We start from the raw sequence: 12660 nt of genomic DNA, 5'->3' as shown, positions 1-12660 counted from the left end.
TTTCCGAAATTATTTGCTTTAATGGCCTCAGAGTTTTCTCTAATTGCAAAAAGACACTCATGTCCTAACTTTGTGAAATCGAAGTCCTTTGTCCCCAATTTAACCCCCTTCAAGGTTTGGGCTCTTGGGGAGTTAAATTGGACCTCAGTAGTCAATTCCGTATATTTGTGTTGTTTTGGATCTTAAATTTTAGATAATTGCAAACGCTAATAAATATATTTTAAATTTTTTTGGTCACAAAGAGTACCCATTTTCACATGCACAAAAATAATTATTAGGTTCATAGATTCATAAATAACTAACGAAATTTAATGGGATTTGGATGATTAAATCTAGGACTAATTCTATTATGATGCGAGCTCTTACTACTACAGTGACTAAATTACAATAATATTTATTACTAAACAATAATCATCTTAATATGATGTAATAATCTAATAGACAAAGTGTTAATAGAATATTATTTAGATGCTTATCAAAAAATATATATATTATTTAGAATTACTTGCTCATTTACACATTTCCTGTTTGATTCTCACTATATGTTAACATATTAAAAACTTAGAACAATTGTTGCCATTTCAATTATTGTTATATATTTTCTTCCTGTCTTCATTCAGAATATCTTACATAGCTTTACAAAATATTTTATCTACTCTATAAACTATTTTTACATACTCAGTTTGATTAAAATGTTTTTAATTTTTTTTGGTAATTTTATTATTTTTCATTTTTTAACGCATTTCCATTTGGTTCTATTGATTTGTAATCGTAATAAGGATCATGTTACTAGTAATCAAATTAAGGTAATATAATTACAAAGTAATCACATTCAAGTGTTTGGTTAATGTAGCTAAAATTGTAATGTATTGTAAATTGATTTTCAGATTTGCCCTCCAATGTTTGATTTTAAAAGTAATTATTATTATTATGGTTATACATTTAAATATAAATCCATTTTTAATTATATATTTATATAGACATACATATATATATATATATATAATTGTCTATAAATCGAATAAAAATCACATTAAACAAAGGAAGATTATAAGTGAGAAAGAGAGAGTTTGGAAGGAATCGAAGCAATTATACTTTTTTTGTTATGAGATATTGCTAGGTAGAACGAGCATTGACGGCGAATCAAAGAGGGAGACGAGCTTCAATTGTCATGGATGGACCAGAATAACGAGAGAGAGGGACAATTCAAAATAGGAATTTTAAGAATGATATAATTGTCCATTCGATATAAATAAAGTAACATGAATACAATTCGTATTCTGATTACACATTTTTAATTGATCTAAATACATGTGTAATTCGATTATTATATGTACGATGTTGAAAATTAAACAAACATTGTAATGAAATAAGATTCTAAAGACCATTGCAATCCTTCAACAACACGAAACAGCCCTTACAATCATCGAATCAATAGAATTCTGCATCATAAAAGGAAGGGCTTCTTTGCAAAACGAAGTTCAGATGTTGGGGTAAAAGAGAATTTTCCAGGTATCGTTTTCCTTTTGCGGTAGGGAATAGGGATTCAAAACTCAAAAGGCACATGAGAGACTTTCGTGGCCCTTTGTCCAAGCCCGGAAAACCATACCCGTCTCTCTTTCAATGAAAGTTCCGTAACAAGTCCTTAATGGACGTTCCAAGACCCCCTTCGATGCGGGTCTTGACCCGGCCACCCGTACCCTCACCCACTCCCACACACGCACCCTCACCGGAAGCTACACCCTCCCCCGCCACTGCCTCCCCATCGCTGCCACAAGCTCAGGCACAGCCTCGACCTCTTGAGGGCGTGGTGGTTGTCGGCTTCATCTCTTGGAGCCCCGAACACTCCTCACACCTCATCAACCGGGTCATTGACTGCAACGTATTCGGGTCTGGTAATCTCGATGAAGTGTTGAGTATTGATACTGAGGAAGTAAAGGATTGGTTCAAGTGGAGGCGAATCAGCTACTACCACGACGAGGAGAAAGGGATTTTGTTCTTGCAATACTGTTCGACCCCGTGCCCTGCCCTTGACGGGTTGGCGGAGGCGGATGCGGATACGGGTTTTGACTCCCTTTTAGAAGACCGCCAGTTCGAGGATCTTCAGGGCTTGCTGTTTATGTTTTCTGTGAGTTTCTGGTATATATCATTGGTTGGTTAGTTATATTTTGTTGTTCCCGTTTTGCTGTGAATTATGCTTGCAAGTTAGGATTGAAAACAGACATCAACGGAAGCAACCGAGCTTTAGTTTTCAGTGTCTATTATGAAGTAATTGATCTATGCTTGTAGTAATAGTGATGGACTTGATTGATTCTCTGTTAAATGTGATTCCTGATTGTAGCTAGTTTACACTGGCCATTGTAAAGCGATTATTGTACTTAATATAATTGCGAAAAGGCCTAAACATTATATTGCGTGAGTGAAATATTTTTGAACATTGTGATCTTTAGAGGTGAACAAACTTGTCGCATATTTAGGAATTTCTAATAACTCTTGTTGTGCATCCTTTTAATATCAATGTATCTTACGCTACGTTGCAGCATTACGGTGGAGTTCGGTGTTGCTTATGTTTCCCTACTTAATTTTAACGTACATATTGTAATTCTACTAACAGTTAGCAAACAATGGTAAACATAAGCAAAGCCAAACTCTTTGCACATGTAATGTATGAATGTAACTAGAGCAGGTCAATGGGACATTCCTGGATCAAGTTTTTTAGTAGTTTACCACCGAAGAAGTATATTGTGCTTATATTCTTTATATTATCTAATAAATAACTCAATTAGCGATGCAGGTCTGCCATGTAATCGTGTTTATTCAGGAGGGTTCGTGCTTTGATACTCAAAATTCGAAGAAATTTCATGTGTTACAAGCTGCAAAGAATGCATTAACTAGATCGAGAACTTCACCACCATCATTATCTAGACCGCTATCATCATTGTCTTCCTCAAAGCCTACAGGATTCACAAGTTCTTCTAACAGTTCTCCGGGTAGAAGTAGGGCCATCTTGACTCGTAATTCTTCATCTATATCTCTCATGTCAGGTTTAGGTTCATATACATCTTTGTTTCCTGGACAGTGTACTCCCATAACACTCTTTGTTTTCATTGATGATTTCTCTGATGTGTCAAATCCCACTTCTACCGTAGAGGATTTGACTGATACCTCCTCAATTAATAAGTCTTCTAGTTTGAGTAGCTCAGCTCGGCCCACCTCTTCAATGAAAGGTTCTGGTTCAGTCGTTGTGCTTGCGCGTCCAGTAAGTAAATCTGAAGGTGGTACTAGAAAGAAACTGCAGTCATCTCTTGAAACGCAGGCACGCCTTTTACTTAAGAAATGCCGTACATTGTCAGTTTCTGAAAGCAGTCATTCAAGAAGCGGGAGCGTATCAAGTGCTGCACCTTTGTTTGCTCTCGATGCATCAAGAGCAGTTGTGCTGCTTGACAGGTCTATGAATCAGAGAGGTGAACCGCTTGAATTTGTCAGTGACCTTTTGGAAGTTGTTTTGAATGGAAAAGCAACCTCAGATTTTCTTTTGCTTGAAAGCCATAGTCAGAGTGCAAACAAGGAGGATCTTATATCCGTGAAGGAGTTTATTTACAGGCAGTCTGATCTTCTTAGAGGAAGAGGGGGGTTGGTTGCCAACAACAACAGTGGGTCAGCTGCTGGAGTTGGTATGGTTGCTATTGCTGCAGCTGCTGCTGCCGCCTCAGCTGCTTCAGGAAAGAGATTTACTGCTCCTGAACTTCCAAGTTTAGAGACGTGGCTGTCTTCAAGTCATCTTATTTTGCATGATCTCCTTTCTCCAAAAGAAGTTAGAATAGATGAAACTGATATTGGCAGAAGAAAACCTCATCAGGGGAACACTGGGCCAGCACATGTAGAAGAGGCCACTACAGATTCTCTGGATCTTGCAGTATCTTGGTTGAGCACTGGTAGGGGACTGAATACCAGTTTTTCTACTCTTTGTTGTGAAAGATCGCTTCCGGCTGCCAGGGATGTGTACTTGAAAGACTTGCCTGTTTGCTATCCTACTCTTCAGCATAAAGCCCATTTAGAAAAGGCATTGAATGCTTTCCACTCAATGGCTAGAGGACCTGCAGTGCCACTGTTTGCTAAAAAGTTGGAAAACGAATGCATCTCTCTCTGGAAATCTGGGAGGCAGTTATGTGATGCTATTAGTTTGACAGGACGACCATGCATAAACCAAAAACATGATGTAGAAAGTGGCGAATCACATTTAGGAGCTGAAGTTAAGCCACATTCCAGTGGTTATTTTTTCCTTCATGCTTGTGCTTGTGGTCGATCACGGCGTCTACAGCCTGATCCTTTTGATTTCGAATCTGCAAACCTTACCTTCAGTTTCTTTCCAGAATGTGACAAGCTTCTTCCTGCAGTCTCCTTACCAGAAGTGAGCCATTCAGGACCTATTCGGCCTTCTTCATGGAGTTTGGTTCGCATTGGGAGTGCACGGTACTATGGGCCTTCTAAAGGTTTACTTCAGAGTGGGTTTTGTGCCACTCATAAATTCCTTTTGAAATGGACAATATTTCTAGAGAAACCAAAAATAACCAATGAGGTACCACCAAAAGTTCTGCAAAGAGGTCTGGTTTTAAGGTCAGATTCACATTCAAGGGCTGAATTTAATAGGGATTCAGATGTGAAAAAAATCAGTGCTGCACCGTTGTACTCAGAAGATATACAACTAGGAACTGAAAGCAGAAGAAACCTCTAGAGAATAACTTTGATGATAAAAGAATAAGTTTTGGTAATGGTCTTCCCAATTTTACAATGCGAAAACCTTTTTCAGAAGTTGTTGCTGGATCAGCAGCTACACAGTCAGGATTCCCTCCCCTCCAGCAGATGAGGCATTCTTCGTCAGGTTCAGAAAAGAGTAACAAGCAAAATAGAGTAAGGGATCAAAGTGTGGAACAGGATCTTGTTGCTGTCGATCAAGGATCCCATAATCCAGTGGATACTGTACCTGTTCAGGAAACCTTAGTTGGTATCAGTTCTAATTACTGTGCAAATGTTGACCCTTTTTTACGGATAGGTAGTAATGTAGTTCCTGTTAATGTGAATAATGGTGAAAAGGCCAGAGTGAACCCTTCTATGAAACATGCAACAGTTTATGTTGGTTTTGAACATGAATGCCCCCATGGTCACCGTTTCTTACTGAATCCTGATCATCTGAATGAATTAGGACCCAAGTACTCATTTCTTGGCGAAGATCGTGACCCTTCAGAACACAGTCTTGCAGATTCTTCAAAATTGGGTAAGAATGATGTTCAGGGTAAAGTTCATCAAAGCATTGATGGGATGACTGGTGGTACTGTAAATAAGATAAGGAATATTGACAAGTCGAAGGAGATAGTCCCAAATGGTTGTTTAAATGGGAACAGGCAGATAGGGCTGGGGAAGGAACAGAGTCAGATATCTCTTAACATTGGGGAAAACCCTGATTTTGTAAAAGATCTTGCATCAAACCTTCTATTGTTTAGCCTTGATGATGGTGGAAGCGCTTTCTCCATGTTAAATAGAAATTTGCCCCTATACATGAACTGCCCACATTGCAGGCATGCCCAGAGTAAGAAGTATAAACCAAAGACTAAGTTTGCTGGAGCAATATCACAGCTTCAGAGGATTTTTCTGGTAAAAAATAGTGCTTGTAGGCTTTTCTCTGTGATTGCTGTTAGATTGCTTTAGCGCTTCATGATCTTTGCTAATAATTATTGTGCTGAAGGTTATGCATATGAGCTCCATTTCTTTTTATCATAATCTGGATAACCACTGATAACTGGTTGATTTATCCCCCATGACTATAGTTATTATCTCAGATGGGAATTATTTTCCTCTACGCCACGTATTTTGTGGTAATCTGCGGGGAAAAATTATACTTTATTGTTTTCTGCATCTTTGGATTGATGGGCATTTGAGTTTGAAAGGGTTTTTGCACTACCTGAAAAAGAAGAATTCCGTGCATATAAAATATAAATTATATACTTCCAACATGATTCACCATGTATTTGTAAGATGCCTAGAAAACCATATGTGTGTTTGAACTGCACAAGGAAAATTTTCATGTGTTTGCTTGTTTCTGTTGTATTTTCTGTACTTCGAAATCCCTATTACATGATATTTTGTTGTATGTAAATCACAGTAACCAAATACAACTTCTCTTACACATTTTTGTTTGATGTTAAGGGTTTTTTTTTTTTAAGCTTAGAATGTTAGGATTTTATTGTGCCTTTAAATTGTGAAATGCCTAATACACAAGATCTGCTTGTAGGTGACCCCTCCATTGCCGCTCGTATTAGCTACGTGCCCAGTTATACAATTTGAGGTACATTCAACTTCTGCTCTAGAGTGTGGTGCGTGAAATTAATAACAATAGCATAAATGCTGACCAATACTCAAATCAAAGAACTCATATATCATTCGTGATTGTCTATATATCTGCATTAGGCAATATGAAACAAAACAGAATTGAATATATCTGAATACTTTGTTATGCTGGTGCTTAAATTGTTAATGATTCGTGGAAGTTCTGACTTCTGGGTGACATCTTGTGAATCATCTTTTTTCATTTTTCCTTTTCTCTTTATATATCTGAAGGGACGTCTCTGATGTGCTTGCAAAACTCCAGGGCTTAATATGCTCTAATTAAATGGACTGGATTTATTCCTTTTTTTTTTTTTTATAACTCGTCACTTTATGTTGAATTGTTGTTTGGCTAGTTGATGTTGAATTGTGATGTAAGAAATGCTTTGCTCGAGTAAAAGTTGATAATTGTTTTGAAACTGTTTCCAAGTTGTCAACTGATGGTTGTTAAATGTTCTTAATAACAATGCTGGAACCGGTATTTTGCTTAATCTGATAATGTTGATTATATTTTAGTTGCAGTTCCTAACTTTTGTCTCTTCTTTTTATGGCCAACCCTTTACTTCTAGGCATCATGCGTACCTTTGACAGTACCAGATTGTGAACAAAAATTGCAGTTCAGTCTTGGTTGTCAAGTTGTCCTACCTCCGGAGAGTTTCCTTGCACTTAGACTCCCGTTTGTCTATGGTCTGCAATTAGAGGATGGAAGTCTGCATCCCGTTAGTGCGTTTGAGCATCAACCAGAACTGACTGCTTGGATTACCAAGGGCACAACATTGCAGGTCTTATCCAAGGGCAGTGAGGAACTAAACACGTGATAGAAAATTGCTGAATCTTGGAATCAGGCAGCCTTGGTGATGTATTGTGAGTTTGCAGAAGCAGAGTTTATTCACCTGGGGATGGTCTTCATTCATTTAAGTAATTCTCAGATTAGTGGTTCTTGTTCTCTTCTGAATTAGTGCATTTGCATGACTGCGTGTCTGCATGTGTGGTGGCCTGGTGGGTATGCATCTGTTGTACATCGTATAAAGTTTTTAAATTATTTATTCTTTTCCCTTTTTGATGTTTTTTTTGCTTATTTTTTGGGCAGGTGGGATTTTTCCGAGTCTATCCATTTTAGCTATTTTAGTTACCTGTTAAGTGCACATTATTTTGAAGTTTATGCCAATGGAGCAAAGATATGCAGGAGTTAAATGTGAACAGTGAAATAGTCTGGCAGCTTAAAGAGTAATACGTCCATTAATGGAGAAGGGTACTAGTTAGAGAGCTAAATGTCATAGAAATTAACATAGGTGTACCTGAATACTAATGGCTGGGCTATGTTGAGTTGAGCCTCTATTTAGTTGAGTAAGTGAGAGCTATAGGTCAGCACCTATATTGGAGGTTTAGGAGTCTTGGCAGCACTTTTTTTAATGGTTCAATGAGGACGAGGATTCAAACTCCTGATCTTGGGGCACATTATCAGGGAGAATTTAGAACTAAAAGTTGCTCTTGAACCCCAATAATTTGAGGCTAAAACTTGCCTTCTCTACCTGCATCTTTTATATTTGAGATGATATTTATCTCCTAAATTTCCCTACAGAGATAATAAATTGGAAGAAAAAAAAGTATGCAGTGGCTGACAACACACCCTTTTTTAATTCATGTGGACCACTTTCTGTTTTTTCATAGATAAATTGTATCTGTTGATGGCTGCATGATTAAGTTGTTAATTGAAACTGGAAATGAAGCTTACCATAGGACTTTTTCTTACAGGACTAGGGTTTTACATGGATTATCATCTTACCCTATATGGTGACTGGTGAGCTGCTACTGCAAATGGAGATCAGCAATCAGCAAAGGTTCATATGTTGCATGGTATATTTCTATTAACCATTGGTAAATGTTATTTTAATTCTTTTCTATTGATTGTGCTATTGAATCGTGTTCGTGTATAATTTTGACCTCTAGCTGGTTGGACTTTTGAAGAGGGCCTCCCAGCACCATGGTATGTTCTCTCTCTCTCTCTCTCTCTCTCTCTCTCTCTCTCTCTCTCTCCCCCTGAATCTTCCTGCTACTATGCGTAGATAGGCATGGATATCTGAAATTGATTTTGGCTGAAATGTTTGACTAGGCTGCATTTTAATGATAGTGTTTTGGTAGTCCATAAGGCAGAGCCATTGTACTCATCTTTGTGAAAATTTACAGATCAAGTACTAAGGGCATGTTTGGTTGCATGGATAAGGGATGGAAAGCAAATGCTTATCCCTTGATGTAACTTTTCTAGTGTTTAGTGTATTCTATGATTCTATTGATTGATAATGAGGGTTGAAAATTAATATTATCTTTCTATCAAGGTTCACCTTTTGACTAGTTATTTCTTCTTCTTCGTTTTTTTTTGATACTAGTTATTTCTTATTTTGACATCTACGTTTTTTTAGAATGCACTACACCGTGTGGTTCATATGGGATTCTGGCATCTAATTTTGAGCTTGTTTTGGCTTCAGAATTGCTTTTCAGCTTCATGTGGAGGAAGGTAGCAAAGGGGGTGGAACTGAAAATGGACTTTGCCTTCCCCTCTGCAGCAGCATGTGAAATCTGGAGACTAAAAGTTCTATCTCGCAATCGCTTGGGGCAAGCGTTAAATTATCTGTTCTATACGATACAGCTTACTGAAGCACTGTATGAGTGTACTATAATTTTATTATATTCTCTCCCCCTGAAACAAACACCACAGAAGGGACTGGAATGTTGTCAAAATAATTGCAGGGCGTAAGGCAAGGAAGTTTAGATATCAGCTGTTATTTTGAAAAGTGTAGAAGATGACTAATAGGATGTTTTATGCATTTTTATTTGTTGGCATTATGGAAGGATATATATGCGGCCAAGTATTTTTATAACTGCAGAGTCTGAAGTTTTAATCATAGCATTTCAATGTTGTTTTTTAGGCTGGAAGATAGATAAGGGCTGGACTGTACCCACTATGTAGACTGCCCTATAGGCAAAAAGATTAGCTCCCATCAACCTCCCCTGCTCTTAACCTGCATGACCTTATGGCACTTTCCAAAGGAAAATTGATTGGTCAAACGCATTTAGTTTTACTGGAATGTATATGGTTTTGTAAACACAATGAAAACAGAATTGCAATTCGAGGATTTCAGTGTCTCCCGTGTACACATTTACAGCTTCATGACCGAACTAGCTGCAAATTTGTTGTTGTATAATCAATACAGAAGCTCTGATATTGAGATCTGGTGAGGCAAGCAAGTCGCCAATGACTCCCAGTTCTGGGAATTCACTCCATTCTGCAAGACCAGTTGTTTGAGGGCACTCAACCCCGTGGCGTCGTCCAACGATGATGAGGTCGTATTCCTCTGCCATCTCTCGAATGATCAGAGCAGTCTCAGGTCCGTCCTTTACCACCTCCTCTACATATATTACATATCCATCGCCAACATTGTTTTGCTTTACATCCCTCAACACCTCATTGTCACATACACTCTCTGTGGACATAATATTCGTACCTTCCTCTGTAAGAAATCTTGTAACTGTAAGGTTCACAGCTGAATCTCTAGCCATACGTTTGGCTAAAGTCAGAGCCTCCCGATCATCATTTCCTCCGAAGAAGATCATTCCCACAGAGCATGATGTCTCCTCTGCGGAAGGCATGGTTGAAGCCGAGCGGAACAGGTGGTCGGAAGAGGTACTGGATGCACGTCTCATAAGTTGATTTAAAGCAGTATTTCCCTTCCTGACTTGGGGACGGTCGACGAGGATACCAATAGAGCAAGGAGACCTTTCAAGAACTCTGCAATTTAAGGTTCTTACAAGATTGTCTTCTGATGCAACAATCCCATCAATCGACCATTTACGATGGAATGGGAGGAGTATGAGAGAAGTGGCTTTGTTGAGGGCGAGAGTTGTTATGTCTTCATGCATCAGGTCTGTGGGAGACATGGCTGTGAAGGTGTTGACTGATACGAATCCCCAGTTGTTTCTTTCATATTGAGAAAAGGCAATGATGACGTTTTGAGAGTAAGGGTTGACGTCCAACACTCTCTTCATTTGATGGCAGATGAAGACGGGAGTCGACCGGTGTCCGAGCTCGATAAGGTGAAGAACATAAACCCCAATAGGACTTTCTTGTGTTGCATATGAGACATCAAGTAATCTTATTGTAGCAGCTACGTCTTCTGGTTTGTGAATGCAGGAAACGATCCGGAGCTCTGAGTTTGGTCTTACATGCATAATGTTCCTCTTCTGGTAGCCAGCGTATTTCCTCGACGGTTCATAGAGGACTTTCATCAGCAGTGACACAATGATGGAATTGATTAAATTGCAGACGACAACCAGAGAGAACGTATCCTCCGAGAGTGCCTGAAAATAAATAGCAGGGATCAGAATCATAATAGCTAGCATCTCTTCCTTTACAGTTTCAGTGACAGAGCGTTGATATATATAAACCTACCTTGTTGTCTTTTGAATAGGTGTAGCCTGCCAGTACGACGATGCCACTGTAGCTCATGACAGTAGCAATGGTGATAGTATCTCTGAAGGGCATGTGGCTCAAGTATGAAGGAATCAATACCCCCAACAATTTGAAGATAGCTGCCACAATGATAAGGATTAGATTGTGTTTCATTGGATGAGGGTCGTCCGATTGGAGGGCTTTCAGATCGACTCTCATCCCAGCTGTAGTTACATAGACTGGCATAAAAACACCAGCAATGAAGGACTCAAACTTGTCTATCAATTGGGTTGCTATTGGTGGTCCTTCTGGTATTACTAATCCCAGAATGGATGGGCCGAAAAGAACCAACTGATCGAAGCTATTCGTGTAAATGGCAGATGCAAAGACAGAGACAAGGATGATTTGCATGTATGTGCTCTTTACCGGCCTATCTTCAGGTGTATGCCTGATCATCCAAAACATTGCTGGCCTGACCAAGAACACAGCAGCAATGAGGAAAAATATTATTGCCACGCTGTTTCCGGCAGCTTTGCTGGCTCCTAATTGTTTGTCTGCATAAGTAGTGGCTGTGGTGATGCAAAACATGATGAAGACTGCCAACATGTTGCTGACTAGTGATGCTGATAGGACTAACCGACCGAGTTCTGAGTTGAGGGCTTTGCAGTCGATGAGGAGGGTGGCGACGACAGGAAATGTAGACATTGACTGCATAGCGATAACCATAAATTGGTCAGGCCCTTTAGTCAGATCTCCATCTGCTATGGCCAGATGGACAATCAGAGAGGCAGCTAATGGCAGCAAAACTGCTAGGACGCCAATTCCCAGGGCCTTCTTTCCTGTCCTAAGAACCATTGTTGGATCCATCTTCACTCCCATTATGAACAAATACATCATGTATCCAAATGCCGAGATCATTCCCAATGCTTCCTGACCATCTTTGCCAAAAAGCGTTTCCTTAACGAAATCACGCTTCCCTAAAGCCGTTGGTCCAAGGATTATGCCAGTCTGTTTTGCACAAAACATCACAACCTTATTCTCAGACACCATTTTATACGGAAAATATAAAATCTTAAAGAGACAGACATGAGACATGAGACACATACCAAAAGCTGAGAGACGAACACGGGGATTCCAACGCGCTTGAGAACGAAATGAATGAGAACTGTGATTGTGAAAATCACAATCAGCTGCAATTCCAGAAGTGGCAATGGATGGATTAGAATATCAGCTGGATCATCCTCATAAAGGCCTGCTGAATAAATCACCGGTGGTATAGTGATGCATTTTCTTGTTGAACCATTAGTATGCCGCGCATCAATGTCGATAGGAGGAGCAGAAAGATGATGATGATGCTGCTGACCTGCCAATGCCATTCTTGCAAAAAGCTGATCAAGAGAAAATGTGAAGAGTGATTTGTAGAAATTGTGTTGATATTTGCTGAGGATGCTAAGAGGAGGCCGGTACATATAATATAATAGCTAGCTAGAATATTAGCAACAACTTGTTCTTCCAGCAATCAAAAGACTGAACAAAGTCTGAGAACTCCATTATGTGCTGTTCCATGCTAAACAGTTGAAGGACATCGAGGGTAACTGAATTTTGTTATAACGGCATTTTGTTTATTTCATAGGAGGTTAATTAAGGAAATAAGAGCTCAACATAACCGCATAAGAACAGGATTCGATTAGCTATAACCTAAAACATTCCTTGCAAGATTAAAAACAACAACTCATGTCTGTGTCTTGTCAAACATTCATTCATCGAAATCTAATGACAGTTTGAACAATTCGACCATGTATATAGCTCGAAATTTAGTTTTGTCTATAAAT

The 12660-nt window shown here is 39.0% G+C and overlaps 2 protein-coding genes across 2 annotated transcripts; one reads left to right on the top strand and one right to left on the bottom strand.

Annotated features, from left to right (window-relative positions):
- The first annotated feature begins 1541 nt into the window (after positions 1 to 1541).
- Positions 1542 to 4735, top strand: LOC120002030. Its single transcript, XM_038850579.1, has 2 exons — positions 1542 to 2128; positions 2795 to 4735. Exons 1-2 carry the CDS (start codon positions 1649 to 1651, stop codon positions 4733 to 4735), a joined length of 2421 nt encoding a protein of 806 aa, XP_038706507.1. The 5' UTR covers positions 1542 to 1648.
- Positions 4736 to 9418: 4683 nt separating this feature from the next.
- On the bottom strand, positions 9419 to 12413 carry LOC120002236 (cation/H(+) antiporter 4-like). Its single transcript, XM_038850914.1, is given in 3 exon segments — positions 9419 to 10802; positions 10804 to 11836; positions 11935 to 12413. Coding segments are annotated over 3 exon segments (2640 nt in total). The 5' UTR covers positions 12298 to 12413; the 3' UTR covers positions 9419 to 9558.
- Positions 12414 to 12660: the final 247 nt, after the last annotated feature.

This window comes from Tripterygium wilfordii, chromosome 7, assembly GCF_013401445.1.
Source record: "Tripterygium wilfordii isolate XIE 37 chromosome 7, ASM1340144v1, whole genome shotgun sequence".
In the NCBI taxonomy this organism is placed as follows: Eukaryota; Viridiplantae; Streptophyta; class Magnoliopsida; order Celastrales; family Celastraceae; genus Tripterygium; species Tripterygium wilfordii.
Note: the sequence above shows the minus strand (reverse complement) of the source record. Positions and strands in the feature narration are given on the sequence as shown.

Bases quoted from the DNA above. Each gene is read 5' to 3' on its own strand.
- LOC120002030 (XM_038850579.1), top strand. From the start codon at position 1,649: ATGGACGTTCCAAGACCCCCTTCGATGCGGGTCTTGACCCGGCCACCC. The intron at 2,129-2,794 runs GTGAGTTTCTGG...TTAGCGATGCAG, and splicing joins GCTTGCTGTTTATGTTTTCT to GTCTGCCATGTAATCGTGTT.